General features: G+C 37.7%; 2 protein-coding genes across 3 annotated transcripts in view; both read right to left on the bottom strand.

The window, feature by feature from the left end:
• The window catches only part of poc1a (POC1 centriolar protein A), a 68,123-nt gene extending 64,330 nt beyond the window's left edge, over positions 1-3,793 (bottom strand). For both annotated transcript variants that reach the window (XM_022682612.2, XM_022682613.2), the window contains exons 1-2: positions 3,346-3,793; positions 989-1,073 (exon numbers count right to left, since the gene is read on the bottom strand). In XM_022682612.2, the coding sequence (XP_022538333.2) occupies positions 989-1,073; positions 3,346-3,348 (88 nt within the window). In that variant the 5' untranslated portion in view covers positions 3,349-3,793. The remainder of the gene's footprint in view (positions 1-988; positions 1,074-3,345) is intronic.
• Positions 3,794-10,525: 6,732 nt separating this feature from the next.
• Positions 10,526-21,152, bottom strand: LOC103035224 (25-hydroxyvitamin D-1 alpha hydroxylase, mitochondrial). The gene is made up of 8 exons (XM_007248387.4): positions 20,902-21,152; positions 18,881-19,071; positions 18,251-18,447; positions 16,334-16,534; positions 16,076-16,239; positions 13,878-14,126; positions 12,608-12,805; positions 10,526-10,919 (listed from the first exon to the last, which is right to left on the bottom strand). The coding sequence occupies exons 1-8, from the start codon at positions 21,121-21,123 to the stop codon at positions 10,806-10,808; spliced, it is 1,536 nt and encodes a 511-aa protein (XP_007248449.2). The 5' UTR covers positions 21,124-21,152; the 3' UTR covers positions 10,526-10,805.
• Positions 21,153-22,227: the final 1,075 nt, after the last annotated feature.

Below are 22,227 nucleotides of genomic sequence, written 5' to 3'. Positions count from 1 at the left end.
AAAGTGGGTGTGACTTAATCAGTAATGAACTGAGCTGCTTGGGGCGGGTGTGGTCTAAAGCAGTAATGAATGTGAAGTGCTGGAAGTGGGTATGGCTTAAGCAGTAATTATTAGAGATGATGGAGGTGGGTGTGGTCTAAAGCAGTAATGAGTGTGAGGTGCTGGAAGTGAGTGTACCTTAAGCAGAAATTAACGGAGATGCTGGAAGTGGGTGTGGTCTAAAGCGATAATGGGTCTGGGGTGCTGGAAGTGGGTGTGGTCTAAGGCAGTAACGGGTGTGAAGTGCTGGAAATGGGTGTACCTTAAGCAGTAATGACTGGAGATGCTGGAAGTGGGTGTGGTCTTAGGAAGTAATGGGTGTGAGATGCTGGAAGTGGGTGTGGCTTAAGCAGTAATGACTGGAGATGCTGGAGGTGGGTGTGGTCTAAAGCAATAATGGGTGTGAGGTGCTGGAAGTGGGTGTGGCTTAAGCAGTAATTACTTGAGATGTTGGAGGTGGGTGTGGTCTATAGCAACAATGGGTGTGAAGTGCTGGATGCGGGTGTGACTTAAGCAGTAATGACTTGAGATGCTGAAAGTGGGTGTGGTCTAAAGCAATAATGGGTGTGAGGTGCTGGAAGTGAGTGTACCTTAAGCAGTAATGACTGAAGATGCTGGAAGTGGGTGTGGTCTTAGGAAGTAATGGGTGTGAGATGCTGGAAGTGGGTGTGGCTTCAGCAGTAATGACTGGAGATGCTGGAGGTGGGTGTGGTCTAAAGCAATAATGGGTGTGAGGTGCTGGAAGTGGGTGTGGCTTAAGCAGTAATTACTTGAGATGTTGGAGGTGGGTGTGGTCTAAAGCAGTAATAGGGTGAGGGGCTGGAAGTGGGTAGAGTTTATTAACGCTCTAAACATAAATTCTTTGACTACATTGCAATAATGAAATTTCTGAATATAATTAATAATAATTTAGTTTAGAAAGGTTAAATAAGAGAGCTCTATACTGTACCTATCTGCTTCATGTTACAGTTGAAGTCGATGCTGGTTACTGTGTCTCTGTGCCCTTTAAAGTTTCTCTGGAGGGATGGATCATCCTGAAAAAGCACAATATTAAAAGATAAAGGCACCAGGTTATTAACCCTAACACTAGCGCTATCACCCAGGTCAAATGTATAGCAATGTATATACTAGTGCATTTCAAAAAATGTGAATACCAAAAGTTGCTTTTATTTCAGTAATTATTTTCAAAATGCAAAACTCATATATAATATAAATAAATGCTTTACACACAGAGTGATCTATTTTAAGTGTTTATTTATTTCATTGTTGATAATAATGGAATTTTTAGCCAATAAAAAGCCAAACATCTGTGTCTCAGAAAATTAGAATATTATATAAGACCAATTGGTACTTTCTGCAGTGTGGGCAGTGTGCCAAGTCCTGCTGGAAAATGAAATCTGCATTTCCATAAAAGTTGTCAGCAGAGGGAAGCATGAAGTGCTGCAAGATTTTGTGGGAAAACAAAACTGTACTGACTTTAGACTTGATTTAACACAGTGGATCAACACCAGCAGATGACATGTCACTCCAAACCATCACTGCTCATCAGTACATTTTACATTTCATTTGTAAATCAAGGGATCAGAGTCTGGAGGAAGAGTGGAGAGACACCCAGTCCAAGCTGCTCGAGGTCTAGTGTGAAGTTTCCACAATCAGTGATGGTTTGTAGAGACATGTCATGTGCAGGTGTTGATCCACTGTGTTCTATCAAGTCTAAAGTCAGTGCAGTGTTTTCCCACAAAATCTTACAGCACATTTATGGAGATGCAGATTTCATTTTCCAGCAGGACTTGGCCCACACTGCAGAAAGTACCAATTGATCTTATATAATATTCTAATTTTCTGAGATACCGATTTTTGGGTTTTCATTGGCTGTAAGCCATAATAAACAACAATCACACGTCCAGAGCAACCTAGAGTCCATACCCAAGCCATGTATAATCTGATTTATGCAAATACATTACTTTGCAGCCACCTAGTAAGACCTTAGCAACCACTTAGCAACACCTAAGAAACAATATAGCAACTACCATGGACACCATAGCAACATCTTAGCAACCACCATAGCAACACCATAGCAACAACAGAGCAACCACTTAGGAACACCTTAGCAACTACCATGGACACCATAGCAACCACCACTGATACCATAGCAACACTTTAGCAACCACCTAGCTAATGTATTTGCATAGATCAGATTATGCAAATACATTATCTTAGCATCCACCTAGCAACACCTTACCAACCACTTAGCAACAATATCGCGACCACCACAGATACCATAGCAACACCTTAGCAACCACTTATAAACAACATAGCAACCAACAAGGATACAACAGCAACACCTTAGCAATTAGCTAGCAACCACATGGGACCACCATAGTAACCACCACGGATAACATGGTAACACTTAAGAAATCACCTAGCAACCGCTTAGCAACAGCTTAACAACCCGCACAGATACCCAAGCAACCTCTTTAGCAACCACCTAGCCACCGGTTAGCAACAACATAGCAACCTCCACAGCGAACAGTGGAATCAATTTTAGCTGCACAACTATCTTGTGTTAACTTTTCTAGTTAATTATGTTTTTCTTCATAATTTGGATTACTTTTATTTTTTATTTATTTATTTATACAACTGAACCTCGTTAAAGCTCTGAAATCAGTTTAAATGTTCAAGTAAATACGGTAAATGTGTATTTCATGTAATATGCAGCTCTGGAAAAAAATAAGAGACCGCTATAGTTTCTGAATCAGTTTCTATGATTCTGATATTTATAGGTATATATTTGAGAAAAATGAACACTCTTGTTTTATTTTATACACTACGGACAACATTTCTCCCAAATTGCAAAAAAACATTGACATTTAGAGGATTTAATTGCAGAAAATGAGAAATGAGTGAAATAACAATAAAGATGCAGAGCTTTCAGACCTCAAATAATGCAAATAAAACAAGTTCATATTCATAAAATGTTAAGAGGTCAGAAATCAATATTTGGTGGAATAACCCTGGTTTTTAATCACAGTTTTCATGCATCTTGGCATGTTCTCCTCCCCCAGTCTTACACACTACTTTTGGATAACTTTATGCCTGCACTCCTGGTGCAAAAATTCAAGCAGTTCAGTTTGGTTTTATGGCTTGTGATCATCCATCTTCCTCTTGTTTATATTCCAGATGTTTTTAATTAGGTAAAATCAACTCATTCATTTTAAGTGGTCTCTGTATTTTCAGAGGTCCAAAATCTGGATGATCCACAAACATAGATTAGCTAGTTTTAGTTAAAGCCAGTAAATAACTCACCATAGCGCAGCTCCTTTTCTTTATACACAGAGAAAGAGCAGATAGTCCACACACCCAGCCGATAAACTCACTGGCTAATGTTTAACATTACAATAAACAGAGTCACAGTAAATATAAGCAGATATTTTACTTATATTATATATGTGTTTTTATAAGGAGAGCTGAGTTACAGGTGGCGGTTGTTGTGGAGTTAGCATTAGCTACCTGGCTAACTAACGCTCCCCGGCTCCGTATCAGGTGTTCTCGGGTTTCTAAGAGCTAAAACCAGGCAAACTTCCCGGTTTTATTCACTTTGAACTGAATAGCCGTCTATCTGCGAGCTGTACTGAAATATCCGAATCTGTACAGAAAGTGTAAAGAAGTTCAGAGTGAGAGAAGCACTAGGAACTCGGCTCTGAGCCGCTTAGTAACGAAAACAAACCGCCGACAGATTTGTTTTCCGCGCCGACTTGTGAATGAATCATTTTACTGAATCGGTTCATTTTAATGAATCAAAACTATTAATAAATAGTTGACCGTTTTAATCACCCTGCTATGTATGGCAATGACATTTGTTTAAAGTAACTTATTTGTATGTAAATATATTGCTCTAGAAAGTAAAAAAAATCCATCCCAGGGTTTTGTACCAACTGCCTGGGCGGCTCTGCTTACCCACCTCTAATAATAATCGAAATTCTTTATTTAAAAAGCCATTTTCTTAAAATAAAAAGTTTGTTCAGAGTTAATTTAGCAAATATTTAAAAGTGATGTATTGTTAGAATTTTAATTGTAGATTTTTATAATCTATTAAATAATCACTTTAAAAATTAAAATACAACCAATTAAAAGAAAAAGTGACTGACTTCACTACTTCCCATTCATTCAAGTGACCGTTATGAAGAATCGGTTCGTTGAAATGAATCAAAGTTGGTCGCTAAGACAGATCTCCGCCATTATATCAGAGCATTACTGTTTTAACCGCTAGAGGGAGCCCGCGAGTGAGTCCAAAATGAATGGGGGTGAATGGAGCTAAACAACTAAACAAATTATAAATAAAATAAAAAATACGAATTACACTTAGCCAGGATATTCCTTTAATTTTGAAAATTATAATGATGTATTTTGCTAAAAATAAATAAAACGTACCTTAGTTTTTCTTCAGGAAACCGGTTTTAGGCAGTTAAGGTGCTCGTTACTGCAACTGTAGGCGGATACATAGCAAAAGCATGATTAAAAGGTTTATAACTGGAGTAAAAAAGCTTTAAAATTATGTTTTTCTGTACTAAAACAGGATATATTGTTCTGTGTTTAGAAAATGAGTACACTTTAAAAGCATTCAAATGATTCATTATTTACAATCTCCAATTTTGGTCAATTGCTCCATATGAAGCCATTAATTTTGGACTCACTCGACAGCGCCTCCTAGTGGTCAAATCTGACAAAGATTCACTAGTCTAGTGGGTATTCTCGCTACTAGAGATTTTCTGGGCGACTCCTGATTGGCCAGTATACAGTACGTGAGCATTTTTTTTTTAATCAAAATAAAAGCTCCCTGGAAGACAATATATTATATAAAATGATACGAACTGGAAATACAAATTATACATTAAATATAAATTACATTTAATAATACACATCAAAATAATTTCAAAAAAGTATATAATAATTTGGACAGAGACAGAGATTTAAAAGCGCAGACTGGAAGTCAGCATTGTGGAAACTGCAGTTTAATCAGACCCCCGCTAGAGGTCGGTAAATTGTAGGCTTAAATTTATTTATTTTTTATTTGACCTATAAATTAATACTTACACTTTTAATAAGAAAAAAAAACATAGATGGCTTTAAAATCATTTATTTAAATAAAATAATACTATTCATATATAGTTTTTCCAATATTTTTTCCTACCTCAACATTTAAGCCTGATAAAGGATGTTTGAATCATGATAAATGTATATTCACAAGATTCTAAAAAAAATAAAATAATTGGAATAAATAAATGTATATATATATATTATATGTGTAGAACAAGAGAACCAGTATATAACTGTATAACTGTATAGGCATTTGTACAGTTGTCATGTTCTATATACAGTACTGATAAAAAAGTATTTTCCCCGTTACAGATTTATTATTTGTTTGTTTGTGTTATTATATTTAAATTTTTCAGATTACTAAACAAACTTTAATATCAAACAAAGATAAATAAAAAAAACGTTTATAAATAACTATTTCATTTATTAAGGTAAATTATTAATTGCCTTTCCATGAATGAACTGTGATTAACTACATTTTGTGCAAAGCTAAATTAAATTTCACTACTGTCCAGTGTCCACAACCAGAAGCAGCTAAAAGATCTCAAAAAGCAACAATCTGCCCCAATATGAAAAAAAAAAAAAATCAACAGCAGGTGAGAAAACAGCAACTGAGAAACTCACTGATCTTGGAAAAGGTACAACTTCAACAATTTCTAAGGCTTTGGGACTCCAGCAGACCACCGTAAGAGCTACTATTTACTAATGGAGAAAACATGGAACACTGGTGAACCTGAACAACTCATCCGGGAAGTAACAAAAGAACCCAGAACAACATTTGAAGAAATACAGGTCTCACTTCTCTCAGTTAAGGTCAGTATTAATGATTCAATTATAAGAAAGAGACTGGTTGAAAATGGTATCCATGGGAGAGTCCAAAGCAAAAACCACTGTTGAACCAAAAGAAAACAAAGGCTTGTCTTACATTTGCCAACTTACTGATTAAAACCCTGACAACAGTCAACAGTCAGGCCTCCAATCCTATCTTAGCCATGCAGGAGCGCCATGTGCGTTGCGTGCCCTCAGCGTATACACCCACGTTTCTTACACACTTACACCACAATCCAGCTTTCACATCAACAATAAACAGAATAAAGAATAAAATAACATTGCTGTTCCCTTAAATGAGCTGCTGGCGTACCTTTACAGAGTGAACGAGCAAGTCAGGATCCTCTGCTGAGACACGCAAAAGCGCTGCGCTGTTAAGATACAAATGCGGTTTATTCAGTGGACAAATCTTCTGGACAAAAGTGCAATGAACAATGAAAAGGACAATGATTCAGTTTAAGGGTAGCAAAAAGACACCCAAACAGTGAAGGGTCCTGAGGGTTAGACTGGTGAAGGCTGTCTATGCTGGATATTCTGGCTGAGACCAAGAAAATACAGTTAGGTTATTTTTGCATAAGTCAGAACTCTAAGAACTCTTAAACTTCACTGTATAAGTGACGTTTTTTCGCTTAAACTGATTGATCTTTCTTTATTTTACATTATCTATTGCACTCCAAAAACCCTGTTTTGTCAGGAAGATTGATTTAACAAACTGGCAAAGCTATTTTTTTTTTTTAAATTGGGACTCATTTTTTCCTATGCTGTATTACAACATGAGCATCAGGATCCCATTTGACAAAATCTTTCAACCAATACTATCTGTTTGTGTGTGTGTGTGTGTGTGTGTGTGTGTGTGTGTGTGTGTGTGTGTGTGTGTGTGTATGTGGGATCTCAGAAAGAGCTCCACTCAGCAAACATGTTCTGGGAAAGAAGTGCAGGCTGACATGTTTAAATATTAGTTGTTCTGCTGAAGAGAAGGTGGCTCTGAGTTACTAGTAATTGGGTTAAACTGGGTTTCACAGAAGATAAGCACCAGCTCAAAGCTCAGCTCAGCTGAGTGTGTGTGTGTGTGTGTGTATGTGTGTGTCTGTGTGTAAATCCATAATCTATAATCAAAGATAATCAGAAACAAACGCCTTTTTATTCATTTATTTATTTATATTAAATAGAAATGCAGTATGTATAGCAGGTATTACATGTAGCATAACAAGAGCATGATAACTATTTTTACTATAATGAAATCAGTATAAAATCACCTCTTTCAGAAATGACAGTCTGGGTGGCATCATCATGAGTAATTAGTGCCCCAGCTGCCATAAACTGTGATTACTCAACATTTCACTATAAAACAGCAGCGTCCAGTAAAGACACACCAGTTTAGAGTCTAGCACCAGTTTCTGAGCACCAGTTAATCCTTTTTTTACAAATATATAAGTGCATTTTTATTTAAAACAAGAAAGAAAGAAAACAAGTATCACGTCACATGACTCACATGAGGTTCCCCTTGTGTTTTCAAGCATGATTGTTAAAGATATCAAGTAATTCAAAAAAACTCCTTTTTTAAAAAAAAAATACTTTCTTTGTGCTAAATTGCTTCATAAAGCAGAAATAAAACATGAGCTCTGATCTGACAAAGTGCACAAGTCATAAAGATAGCACGGTTCAAGTTATATCATCATTTCACATTATTTGAATGTTTACTCCAAGTAAAACGACCAGGACAGGTGCTGAAATATATAAAGGTAGAAATATAAATGCAGTTCATTAGAATTTACAGACACAGTAAAAAAAAAAAGAACAATGGAAATACACATTAAATTCAAATTTAAATTCAAATCAAGCCGCAGAAAGCTAATTCTTGTAAAATAGCACCATTAGTATCTCAGACTGAGAGTTCAGTCGTAGCACCAGAGAATCCTGAGGACTGGCTGTGTTTCTGCTCACCGTCCCGTTCACCTGACCCGTCAGGTCCAATCAGACGGGTCTAAATACCATAACAACAGGATAAAACCTGTACTTTTCATATGCCCGTTCTAAAACTTTCCATCGGACAAAATCAAACGATTTCTGTCCAATATTTCCCTTAAAATATGTACCCATCCATTCTATCTATTACTATATCCTCATCCATACCCATGCATATCTCCATTTAACTATACTACTAATAAATACCCATCTATACTCATCTATATCTATACTTAAACATACCACCCCTATACACATACATAACTAACTCATTCCATACCTATCTATAACTTTACCATCTATACCCACCAACTATAGTAATAGCCATCCATACTTATACTCACCCATCTATAACTATACTATCTATATCCATCTATACCCTGCTATTCCGCTACCATCTTTTACTACAATCATCTTTAACATCAATAATCTATAGCAATACCCATCCATATGTATTCATACCAATCCATAACCATACCCATCTATACCCAATTATAGCAATACCCATCCATACTTATATATAGACCCACCAATAACCATACCAATCCATAACTATACCCATCCATAACTATATCAATCCATATCTATACCCATCCATAACTATACCAATCCATATCTATACCAATCTATATATATATATACCCAATAATAACAATACCCATCAACAACTATACCAATCCATATCTATACCAATCTATATATATATACCCAATAATAACAATACCCATCAACAACTATACCAATCCATATCTATACCAATCTATATATATATATATATACCCAATAATAACAATACCCATCAACAACTATACCAATCCATATCTATACCAATCTATATATATATACCCAATAATAACAATACCCATCAACAACTATACCAATCCATATCTATACCAATCTATATATATATACCCAATAATAACAATACCCATCAACAACTATACCAATCCATAACTATATCTATGAATAACTATACCCATCAAAAACTATACCCATCGATAACTATACCAATCCATAACTATATTCATGAATAACTATACCCATCAACAACTATTCCCATTAAAAACTATACCAATCCATAACTATATCCATTAATAACTATACCCATCGAAAACTATACCCATCAATAACTATATCAATCCATACTTATACCCATCAACAGCTATAGCAATCAATAAGTATGCATAACTATACCCATTGAAAACTATACCAATTCATAACTACACCCATCAATATCTATACCATCAATAACTATATCCATCAATAACTATACCCATCAATAAATGTATCCATCAATTACTATACCTATCAATAACTATAGCAATCCATCTATACCTGTACCTATCCAAACCCATCTATAATTACATCCCTATACTCAAGCATAACTATACCAGTCCATACCCATTCATTCCAATCCATACACATCCATTTCTATACCCATCCAAATCTATCCATAGCTATATATAACTATACCCATTCATACCCATCTATAACTAAAGTATATATTACTACTGTATACCTAACTATACAATCAGTAACTATGTATAAAAATACCCATCCATTCTTATCTATAACTTTACCCATCCATACCCAACTAAACCTTTACCTTCCATAACTACAATCATTATATAGTTATCCATAGATATTAGGGGTGGGAATCGATTACTATCTCACGATTCGATTCGATTCCGATTTTGGGGGCCACGATTCGATTCAAAATCGATTTTTGATTCAAAACGATTTGAATTATAAAAATTTCTGCTTCTGGCTTATGAATCTTATTGAAAAAAAAACCCTCCATAATATACACTGGTCCTGGAGCAAGTAATGTGTTACAAAAACAATAAAATGTGCAGGAATGTGGGTCCTCAGTGACAGAGGAATCACTGGGATATCACAATGACGTTAATGAACAATAAATAAATAATAAATAACACTGCTTTATTACCAGGCTACTAGCGGTGGTGTGTAGGTGACGCTGCTGGGCTGATGTGATGATAGCAGTGGAGCGCTAAAGTTCAGGAGCAGCTGCTGATTAACTAGTTAATTTAAGGTCGTTGTATTTCTTCAGAAAGGGGGCAGGAGGTGGAGAAATTAATTCATATTGTCCATTCCTTAATTCCTCTGTGATGAGGAGCTGAAATGAGCTCTGATTAGCTTATTGTTATTTTTCCGTTCCGCCTTAAATGCTGCAGCCCGCAGCCACCTGTAGCGTTATTTAAGGTGGAACTGGAAAGTTAGCTTGTTAGCTAGCTAACAGTTACTGAAACTAACTACTAGCGATCTTTTTTATGCTTGTTATGAAGCATTCTGCCATAAAACATTAAAACTACACGTTAATCTAAGGTAATATAGTGCTTGTTCTGCCATCTTACCGGTGATTCTCAAACACCTACTACGCTCTGTGTGGGTCTGGAAGACCTCGGTTTGAAGGGACAAGCGGGTTGCCAGGTCCAACAAAAATACCCAGCCCAAAATCAGTCCAAAACCCGCCCCTCAGAATCGATTTTGGGACATTTTAAATCGATTCTGAATCGTAGTAAATGAGAATCAAGATTCTTATGTGAATCGATTTTTTGGCACACCTCTAATAGATATATATAATTATATGTATATATATATATACATAACTAAACCCATCCACACTCATTCATATGATATTCCGTCTCTGATACTGTGGCCAGCACTCTGTGAGTGGTTGGTCCGGCCTCAGTTAGTCCTGAGTGAGGACCCGGTGGTCCCGATAAGAAGTCTCGGGTTTCCGTTACAGCAGCGCTGCAGGTTCTGAGTTCTTCCCGGGTTTAGAACCGTTCTCTGCTCCAGCGAGGGGTCGGCTTTATCAATTACACTGTGTCTCTCTGTGTTCTGAACCCGTTTCAGCGCTGGATGAACTGCAGGTTGATCTCACGTTCTGGAACCAGCAGGGTTCTGGTCATGGGATTGACCACTCCGCCCTCTGGGTCCGGCTTTACGTCAAAGTGGATCAGAATCTGAAAGAGGAGAGAAATGTAAAGGTTCTCGTGAGGTTCTTTACTCAAGTGTTGAGGTGCTCATGATGTTTAGTGTTCTAATGTATAGATTCTAGTGAGGTCCTTTGTTTAATGGTTGAAATTCTCATGAGGTTCTTGGAACAAACATTAAGGTTCTCATAAGGTTCTTTGTTTAAATGTTGAGGTTTTCATGGGGTTATTTGATCAAATGCTGAGGTTCTCATGAGGTTCTTTATTCAAGTGTTGGGGTTCTCATACGGTTCACTGTTCTAATGCAGAGATTCTCATGAGGTTCTTTGTTTAAATGTTTTTCTCATGAGGTTTTTGGAACAAACATTGAGGTTCTCATGAGGTTATTTGATCAAATGCTGAGGTTCTCTTGAGGTTCTTTGCTCAAATGTTGATGTTTTCATGAGGTTCTTTTAACAAATGTTTAAGTTTTTGTGAGGGACTTTAAACAAATGTTGAGGTTCTCATAAAGTTATTTGCTTAAATGTTGAGGTTCTCAAGATGGTTTTGGTTAAATGTTGATGGTCTAATGGTGTTTTTACTCAAATGTTGAGGTTCTTATGCAATTATTTGTTAAAATGTCATGATCATTAGCTACTTTTCTCAGATGCTGAGGTTCTCATCAGGTTCTTTGGTTAAATGTTGAGGTGCTCATATAGTTCTATTTAGAAAGGTTAGGAATGTTTAGAAATGTTAATGTTCTCAAGTTCTTTACTTACACTTTAGGTTCTCATCAAGGTCTTTTGTTAAATTGTGACATTTTTATGAGGTTCTTTGTTTAAATATTGAGGCTCCCATTAGGTTCTCTTGGAGAATGTTGATGTTCTTACATTTTAATGTTCTTATGAGGATATTTGGTTAAGTGTTAAGGTTCTCATGATGTTCTTTGGTTAAATGTTAACATTTTCATGAGGTTCTTTGACCAAAAGGCGAGGTTCTCATGTGGGTTCTCTTTTTAAATGCTGATATTCTCAGTTTCTTTACTTTTTATATTTTAATGTTCTCATGAGGATATTTGGTTGAGTGTTAAGGTTCCCATTAGATTATTTGTTGAAATGTTGAGGTTCTTTTTTTAGGTTCTTAACGCAAATGTAAGTTCTAACAAAGTTTCTCTTGTGAAATGTTGATATACTCTAGTGCTTTACTTTCATGTTATTGTTCTCATGAGGTTCTCTTGGTAAATATTGACATTCTCAGATTCTGTACTCAAATGTTGAGGTTCTCATGAGGTTTTTTGCCCAAATGTTGAGATCCTTACGTGGTTCTCTTGTGGAATGTTGATGTTCTCAGGTTCTTTACTTAAATTTTAATGTTTACATTAAGTTATTTGGTTTAAAGTTAAGTTTTTCCTAAGGTTCTTTGGGTAAATGGGTTTGGGTTTCTTCTCTACAGTTTAAATCTTGCTGTAATCCTATTTTAAAGGGGTTTTACTATTGACACAAGAAAACCCATTGAAGAACTTTTGTTTTGAGGGCTACTGTGCATAGAATTGGTCCTCAAACTCAAACTCAGGAACCCTAAGAAGCCTCAGAGGGCTGCTTCGCTCTTTGTGTGTAAATCTGGACCATCTGCTGGACTGGATCAACTGGATTGAGGACCAATAACCAATTTAATTCTAATATGTTTGGTCACACAGCACATTGGCTTTTGTGAAAGTGATGAATGTTGAGTGTTCTTACCCGAGAGAGGGCCAGGTAGAGCTCCAGCTCAGCGATCCGCCGGCCGATGCAGCTGCGCTTGCCCACCCCGAAGGGCACAGAGGCATATGGGTGGTTCCCCTCATCCCGGTTCAGCCAGCGCTGCGGCACGAAGGAGTCCGGGTCTGAGAACTGCGCGGGGTCCCGGGACGTGGCGTAATGGCAGAGCGTAATGAGGGTCTGCAAAGGGTTAAACACACTCATTATTCATGAAGGTCTACAGTTCTTAGTGAGTTTAATACAGGGGTGTCCAAACTTTTTTTGTTGGGGGCCAGAAGGAGAAATATATTTTAAGTCACGGGCCAAAGACTCTGTAATAAAACAAATAATGAAATATACCACTTTAAATAATAATTTTCCTGATTATTTCATTTACACACCATTTTACTTGACTTACTATCTTTATCTTTGACAGTGTTGTGTAAACTAAGATTTTTCAAACTGATGTTTCATTTCATGATGTCACTTAATATTAAACTCCTTATATACGCCAACTTTTAGACTCTTTGGCCCGATTTTCTGCGCTAGAAATGTGCACTCTCTCCGCTTTTAGACTCTTTGCCCCGTTTTTCTGCTCTAGAAACGTGCACTCTCTCCGCTTTTAGACTCTTTGTCCGGTTTTTCTGCTCTAGAAATGTGCACTCTCTCCACTTTTAGACTCTTTTGGCCCGTTTTTCTGCGCTAGAAATGCGCACTCTCTCCGCTTTTAGACTCTTTGCCCCGTTTTTCTGCGCTAGAAATGCGCACCCTCTCCGCTTTTAGACTCTTTTACCCCGTTTTTCTTCGCTAGAAATGCGCACCCTCTCCGCTTTTAGACTCTTTTGGCCCGTTTTTCTGCGCTAGAAATGCGCACTCTCTCCGCTTTTAGACTCTTTTACCCCATTTTTCTTCGCTAGAAATGCGCACTCTCTCCGCTTCTAGACTCTTTGGCCCGTTTTTGCGCTAGAAATGCGCACTCTCTCCGCTTTTAGACTCTTTGCCTCGTTTTTCTGCACTAGAAATGCGCACTCTCTCCGCTTTTAGACTCTTTGGCCCGTTTCTGACACCTAGCGTTCAAACCTAGAATCTCACATTATAAAAACCTGCTTAACAGCGGGCCAACTTTCATTCTATTTCTAAAGTACCACGCAGGCCGCTCCAAAAAAGGAAACGGGCCGCAAATGGCCCACGGGCTGTAGTTTGGACACCCCTGGTTTAATATGTTATATTACAGTGCTTCGTAAAAATACTTCGTAAAGATGTTTGTTTGTACGTTTTTGGGGATGAGGTAGCCTCCGACTTTGATGCTCCGGTCGGTGATGACCCGGGCGTTGCCTGGTATCACTGGATACAGCCTGTGGATCTCTTTCACCACCGCCTTCATCAGCGGCATGGAGGCCACGTCAGACGCCGTGGGGACCCGCCGATCCCCCATCACCCTCAGCACCTCGGCCCTCAGCGAGGACTGCACCTCAGGGTGTCGGGACAGTTCATACAGAGACCAGGAGAGCGTACTGGAAATCTGAAAACCGGAGAATAAAAAAGTGTTGCGGAGTTAAAACGTGTTACAGTGTACTCTGCTGTACTAATTGGACATTATGGTTTATTTCGGTGTATAACATTGTATTACATGGTATAATGCAGTATATTAGGGTGTATTTTAGTATTTTAGATTGTGTGTTATAGTGCATTATGGTGTACAATATTATATAAAAATGTATAACAGATACATATTGTATTACATGGTGTAATTGCAGTGTGTGTTTTTTTGCATTATAGTGTATATTACATTATTTTAGATGTGTGTTATGATGAAATATAGTGTATAATATTGTACAATAGTGCATTACATTGCATCACCTTGTAATATATGTTTTGTTAATAGTGTAATATAGTGCATTATATAGCGTGTTATAGTGTATTAGAGTATATTATGGTGTAATATAAGGTGTATATTAGTGTGATATTATGCGTATGCTGTATTATAGTCTGTAATAACTTATTGTAGTATATTATATAGTATTATAGTATTATAGTGTGTTACAGTCTACTATTTGGACATTTAAATGTATAACAGTGTATTACATTGTATTGCATTTTACAGAGTATTATGGTGTATTGTAGTATTTAATATTGTATTATAGTGTGTTATTGTATAATATATAAAAATGTATTGCATTATAAAGTATTACATTGTACTACGTGGAATAAATATAGTGTGAGGTTTTTTTTGTATTGTAGTCTATTGTTACATTATTACATTATTATAGTTGTGTGTTATAATGAAATATAGTGTATGTATGTATATTCTACAATTGCATTACCGTGAAATATATGTTTTTTAATAGTGTAATATAGTGCATTACAGTGTGTTATTGTGTATTATGGCATACTATTGCATATTGTATGTTGTATAAAAGTGTATAATAATGTATTATAGTATATAATATGGAGTATTATAGTGTAATATAGTATGTTATGGTATATGATATAGTACAAAGGTGCATTACATTGCATTACCACATATAATATATGATGTTTAATAGCATAATATAGAGCAGTGTGTTATAGTGCATAGAGTATGTTATGTTTTATTATTATGAGGTGTACATTAGTGTGATATTATAGTGTAAGCATGTTATGCTATGTTATGTTTTGGTGCATTATGGCAGATTATGGCATATCAAATGCTGTATTACAGTGTGTAAAACGTATTATAGTATATTATATAGGGTATTATAGTGTAATATAGTATGTTATGGTGTATGATATTGTATAACAGAGCATTACATTGCTTTACCTCATATTATATGATGTTTAATAGTGTAATACAGTGCAATGTGGTGTGTTATAGTGTGCTAGAGTATATTATTTATATATTTATTATAAGGTGTATATTAGTGTGATATTATAGTATGCTGTATTATAGTGTGTAATAACTTATTATAGTATATTATATTGAGTATTATATAGTGTAGTGTGCAATAATGTATTATGGCACATTATAGTGTGTTATAGTATGTTATGATGCATGGTATTATACAATAGTGAATTACATCACATTACTTTGTATTATGTGGTTTATTACACTGTGTTATATTATATTAGGATGTATTGTATTATGGTATGATCATTTAAAGTGCATTATAGTATAGTGCATCATTGTGTATTTTGTCATATTATGGCATATCTTATGCTGTATTATAGTGTGTAATAATGTTTTCTATTACATACTACATTATATTGAGTATTTTGGCAAATTATGGTGTATGGTATTGTATAATAGTGCATTACATTGGATCACATCATGTTATATTGTGTATTACACTGTGTCAAAGGATATTATGATGTATCATATTGTGATATAACAATTTAAAGTGTATTATGTTGTATTATATGGTTTATTATAGCGTGTTTTAACACAGTATTATAGTTTACACTGTTTATGTACAGATAAAGAGATGATCTTACGGTGTCGACTCCCGCGAGGAGCAGCTCCGTCACATTGCTGTACACAGACTTCATGGGCATCCCAGCACGAGACAGGAAGTAGGTGAGGTAGCGGCCCTGCACTTCCTCTCCGCTCGCCAGCTTCTCCTTCTCCTCTTTCAGACGCTGGTCTATGTGGCCTTTAGCTGTTCGGAGACACACAAAACACAAAACGAGCCAATTAGCAGAGTCCCAATGCTTTCGGACAGGAAAAGACTTGAGTGTGATCACTGGACTCACCGAACTGGAACATGTAGTCCCAGCACTGGCAGAAGGTTTGCCAGGGTTTGGGGAAGAGGCGGTGGAGCCAGGCGGGCATGGCCATGGTCAGCAGGGTCATGACAAACATGGTGTTAATGGACTGGATGAATTGCTCCGTCTCCTCTGGAATTATCGGGTCCAGGCAGCCGATCCGGGACTCAAACAGCACAGAGGAAATCCCTGCAGAGAGAGAGAAAGAGGGAGAGAGAGACGGTCAGATTAACACTGAGTTAACACCGGTACCTTCAGTCCATAATGTGTTGTCAAAGAAGTATTGACATTCATCACTCAGTGTCAGGGTGGACCAGGCAGGGAGACGTGAAGGCGGACGTAAATGCAGGTAAGAGATATTTTATTATGATAAATAAACAAATAAACAAGAAAAGAACCAAGAAACAAACTGAGAGGGTAAATAAGAAAGCAAATAAACAAGGAAATAAACAAGTGAGACAAGAAAAGCAAACGCGGGATACACAAAACAAAAACAGATGTAAGTGCAAAGACCGACAGGGAACAGGGAAACACCAGGACTATAAATACATGGGAAACATACACACGAAACTAAATACACCTGGGCAGGTAATGAAGGGGGCGGAGTAACAAATGAGACAAGAGGAGGAGGTACATGTGAATGGAAAAGAATTGGGAACACTTTTTACTCAAGTATTGCTTTTAAAACTACTTAAAAGTATAAAAGTTATGTAAGTAATGTAAGGAAAAAAGAAGCCATTAAAGACAAACGCATAGGCCACACCCACAGAGTCCTATAGTGCTCTACCAAGTAGTGCACACCTAAACACATGTTTCTAAAATCCATAATGACTTTATTGTTATATTAAAATCATAATATTGATACATTGATATTGAACAGTAGGCTGTTCCCTGTTTCAGCTGCATATGAGCCCATTGAAAATGAATGTATTTTACTACAATGCAAATATAGTAAAGTTAAAGCTTAGTTGGGACATTTTGAAAGCTTTAAGTTCTCTTGAGTCTCTTTAGCCATGGATCATCATCATTTTAGGCTACATACGTCTGCTATGTTCTTACTTAGAGATTTATCTGGATAGGTTTTGGTTTTGTTTGAGCAACAAGAAATGAATAGTAGAGAAACAAGGCTATTTTTAAAAGTATTTTTTTAAGTAGATCAGACAGATAATTGTGTGAGAATGTAAAGAGTAGAAGTAAAGCCCCGCCTCCTGCCGGCAGCGCAGATGATATAACATGATCGCTTGAATGAACGCGTGATCATCTTCACATCCTCTCTGTTTCCTATCGGGAGAATTCCTGCAGCAGGAGGATTCTTCGAATTTCCAATGATTTTAGACCCAATCAATATTACTATCATTATCAGCTCAGGAAGTTTGGATCAATAGTTTGGGAACATGATCCTGTTTAAGTTCATTTCAAATGCACACGCACCAAAATTTGTTATGAAATACTGCTTTAAAAACATTCTAAAAATCTATTTTAAAGAAATATGAAATGATTACTAAAATCAAAACATATCTAAATATTGAAAAATCTAATATTCCTAGTATGAAACTGTCGTGAGAAAATTCTAACGATATTATTTCATGTATTTTTCCTTGATTTAAGTCAAAACATTTAAAAATAATGTGGTTATGATAAGAGTCTACCAGTTTTCTTTGGACTCTTGGAGTCTTTTACTATTGTATACATATTCTATTGTACATTCCCATTTATACCAATAGTATCAGAACACATTAATATCATAGTACCGTACTATAACAGTAATCACACTGGGGATCACAGTACTGCAATACCACAGTGGTGTACTATCACAGTGCCATACTATCACAGCGCCGAACTTTCACAGCACCATACTATCACAGTATCATACCATCACAATGACAGGCTATCACAGCGCCGTACCTTCCAGACCGAAGCGGTAGAACTCTCCAGCGATGTCGTTGATGACACCATCTGGGTGCTGCTGCCTCCGGTGGCCGAGCTTGGTGATGAGGTCAGTCACCACCGAGTTCAGGGTGCTGTCGTATGCCTCCACCGCTTTCGGACGCAGCATGTGCTTCCCGAGCAGACTGCGCACACTCTGCCACTCCTCGCCCTCACTGTAACAAGACAACAGAACAAAGGTTATGGAGGTATATAAATAAATATATGAGCAAAAGTATTAAGACACTTATTTATGCTTGTTTATGGTTTATTCTCGAGAAATTAGACATAATAAAACGAGTTTAATCTGTTTTTGTTGGAGTAACTGTCTCTAATGTCCAGGCTAGAAAACTTGCTACTAGATTCTGGATTAGAAACATTGCTGTGAGGGTTTGATGGATTGCATGGTGCCAATTCTTCTCTACAGGGACTAGACAAGCTGTTTCAGCAATAGGTGCAAATTAATGTAGCATTCATTAAAAAGAGTGTCCACACACTATACGCATTAGGATAATGTACAGGCATATAGTGTGCTTTGTCATCTACTGTACATTATCTGTAGTGCACAGTCATCTTTCGTAAAATTCCCCACAATCCTATCGTACGTACGCAGTCAGGAGCCCGTAGCCGTGTCCTCGGAAGTTTCGGTAGTCCTTCCAGGACGAGAGGTCCGAGCGCATGGGGTGCTGGCCTTCCTGTCTCAGAACCTGCTCGATCAGCTCCGGCTCGGCCACGTGGACCGTCAGGATGGGCCCGAAACTCGCCTTCCACATCGACCCGTACTTTTTACGACCCTCCAGCTATGAAAAAAAAAAAGAATCGAAATGCTTAACTATTAATTAGATGCTAATATTAAATATTAGCAATAAATAACACTCCTATTGTTGATAATATGACCGAATTACACACGGATTATGACATGCTAAGCTAATGCTAATAACAAACACAGGCTAACTGTCATCCATTTTATTCATCTCTGTGAGCACAAGACCATGTCCTTGCACCTCTTGCATCTCTGCGCTCAGGTACTACAAAACTGAAACTGACTTCTTGTGTCCATTTTTACATTCCACCTTAAATGGTGCTACAACAGGAGTTTAGAGAACCTAAGTACATACTTAGGTGCTAAGTACTTTTTAGAACATCATATCATCCAGCAACTATGGTACTACAGCTCTTGTAAGACTCACCTGTGGGCTGTTACCATTTAAGGTGGAACAATAGCAAACATCAACACCAGCAAACATCATCATTCATCCAGTATCTATGTGCACTAGTACAATAATATTTAATTTGTTTATTTAGATGTGAAATTGAAACTGACATCTTATGTAAATTGGTCCACCTTAAATGGGGAAGCATCAATAAGTATGTCACAATGGGGAAGTACTAAGTACCTTGTAGGAGTTGAACATCTTACTTCAAACAGCATCAATGTGCACAGTTCTTACAGGTTCTTAAACTAGATCATCTGAATTTTTCCATTCCGCCTTAAATGGTGCAACATATTTAACTTTTTAAAAAATGACTTGAGCACTTAGTAACATTAAAAATTCCCTAGTCCTAATCCATCCAGTATATATGGTACTATGTATGCAGGTCTAGGAAATACTAAAACTGATTACTGGAATGCAGTATTTAAGGTGGAATGGTAAATTTATCCAACTCAACCAAAGCAGCATTTCAAAATCTATTCAGATACATATTAGAAACATAGTATAACTCCTTAGTCTGGGAGTAGCTTCTTGAATGTAACACCTGCATGATTTAAGGTGGAACAAGGAATTCAATAAGCACAACTGTCAACAGAGCTCCATTTATAATATGCACACCTGTATTACTAGAATGCGACACCTGCACTGTTTAAGGCAGAATGGTACATTTATCCAGCTTAACCATAGTAGCATTTTGGAAAACACTGTATAACTCCTTAGTGTGGGAGCAGCTTCTTTAATGTAACACCTGCAGTATTTAAGGTGGAATGAAGGATTCAACAAGCACAACTCCCTCAGAGCTCCATTTATAACCTGCACACCTTTATTACTAGCATGCAACACCTGCACCATTTAAGGTGGAAAGGTGAATTTATCCAGCTCTACCATATCAGCAGAATTTCAAAATCTACTCGACTACCTACTTGTATGTAACACCTGCAGTATTTAAGGTGGAATGAAGAATTCAACCAGCACAACTCCCATCAGAGCTCCATATATACCCTGCACACCATTATTACTAGCATGCAACACCTGCAGCATTTAAGGTGGAAAGGTGAATTTATCCAGCTCAACCATAGCAGCATTTCGGAATCTATTCAATTACCCGCTATAAACATAGTATATATAACTCCTTAGTGTGGGAGCAGCTTCTTGAATGTAACACCTGTAGTATTTAAGGTGGAACGAGGAATTCAACTAGCACAACTCCCATCTGAGCTCCATATATAATCTGCACATCTTTATTACTAGAATGCAACACCAGCACCGTTTAAGGTGGAATGGTAAATTTGACCAGGTCAACCCTAGCAGCATTTCAGAAGTACCTGCAGGATTTAAGGTGGAACGAGGAATTATACCAGCACAACTCCATCAGAGCTCCATATACAACCTGTTCACCTGCACACCTGGGCTCACCTGCAGCTGGTGGAGGCGGGACAGCCCCCGCTTGGCGAACAGGTCCCAGACGAAGCCCAGCACGGAGGGTCCGGGCATCTCCTTCAGGGTCTTGACCCTGCTGTCCTCCACCTGCCTGGACCCCAGACTGTCCACCCACCTGTCCACGCCCCTCAGCAGGGGGCCGGCGCTTCTGCCTGACACTCTAAGGACCTGCTGCAGCATCTTTCTGCCCAAGCTCATAGATCAGTACCAGCTGAGGAGGAGGAGGGGGAGAGTGGCACTCTTCCTCTGCGCGCTCTCCGCCGCCGCTTATAACCCCGAGCGCGCGCTCGCTTGGCGCGTGCAGCCTTCCCGCGCTCGCCCAATGGCACGAAGACTCGAGGATAGCCCCGCCTCCCCCACAACACCTCATCCTCTCACTCGATGACTGGGCGTGGCTTATCCTGTGGGTGTGTCCAATCAGAATGCAGAAGTTGGGCAAACCCTCAGCTGCAGAGCACGTGGGCTGATGCTGATACGCTTCTGCTGAGGAGATACGAGGAAATAACTCATCTCCTAAAAATAACAGAAGTGAGGAGCTGGAGTTATCATTTACTGGGAGCTGCGCCCAAAGTCAGCGGACCCAGCAGGTAAATACTGGGACGGAGCACGTAATCAATATTCCTGTAAATGGGCCAGTTTGGCTCATTTGATGCTGTGGTTCCAGGGCAGGAACACAAACATGAAGGTAATGTTTATTATAAACATAAATATTAATCAATGATATAACAATACAAAACAATACATCAGTGCTGGAAAAAAACAACTTGGTAAACTGGTTTAGTAGTTTGATTAGCTATAGTGTTGAAGGTCTAGTTGGTCGACCAGCATAACCAACCTGAAGAAAGATAGTCAAGAAGTAGGACCTTTGACTAAGCTGTATGACCAACATGACCAGCAAGATTATGCTGGCTAAACTGCAAGACCAAAATATCAAGCAGGTTAACAATGTCTAGAATAATCAGCATGACCATCATGACCAAGCTGGTTGACCAACATGATCACCATGAACATGCAAGACTGGCATAACCAATGTGGTTGACCAGTACAGAAAATATGACTACAGTTGTGTATGTGCAGCATGATTACACTGGATGAACAGCAAGACAAGAATACCAAGCAAATTAGCAAGCATGACGAAGTTGGTTGACCAATCTGATCATCATTGCTAACATCTTTATTCTGGTTGACTAACTCAGGCAGTATGACCAAGATTGACCAACACAATGACCACCATGATCATGCAAGACAAAAAAGTTGTCCAGTATGATTACACTGGATAAACAGCAAGACCAGAATACCAAG

Source organism: Astyanax mexicanus, chromosome 24 (genome assembly GCF_023375975.1).
Source record: "Astyanax mexicanus isolate ESR-SI-001 chromosome 24, AstMex3_surface, whole genome shotgun sequence".
NCBI lineage: Eukaryota > Metazoa > Chordata > Actinopteri > Characiformes > Acestrorhamphidae > Astyanax > Astyanax mexicanus.
The sequence above is the reverse complement of the archived record's forward strand: the minus strand, read 5'-3'. Positions and strand labels throughout refer to the sequence as shown.

Coding starts and splice junctions, on each gene's coding strand:
- LOC103035224 (XM_007248387.4), bottom strand. CDS start 21,123: ATGAGCTTGGGCAGAAAGATGCTGCAGCAGGTCCTTAGAGTGTCAGGC. Junction 18,448..18,880: donor GGCTACGGGCTCCTGACTGC/GTACGTACGATA, acceptor GTCTTGTTACAG/TGAGGGCGAGGAGTGGCAGA. Junction 16,535..18,250: donor CTACCGCTTCGGTCTGGAAG/GTACGGCGCTGT, acceptor CTCTCTCTGCAG/GGATTTCCTCTGTGCTGTTT.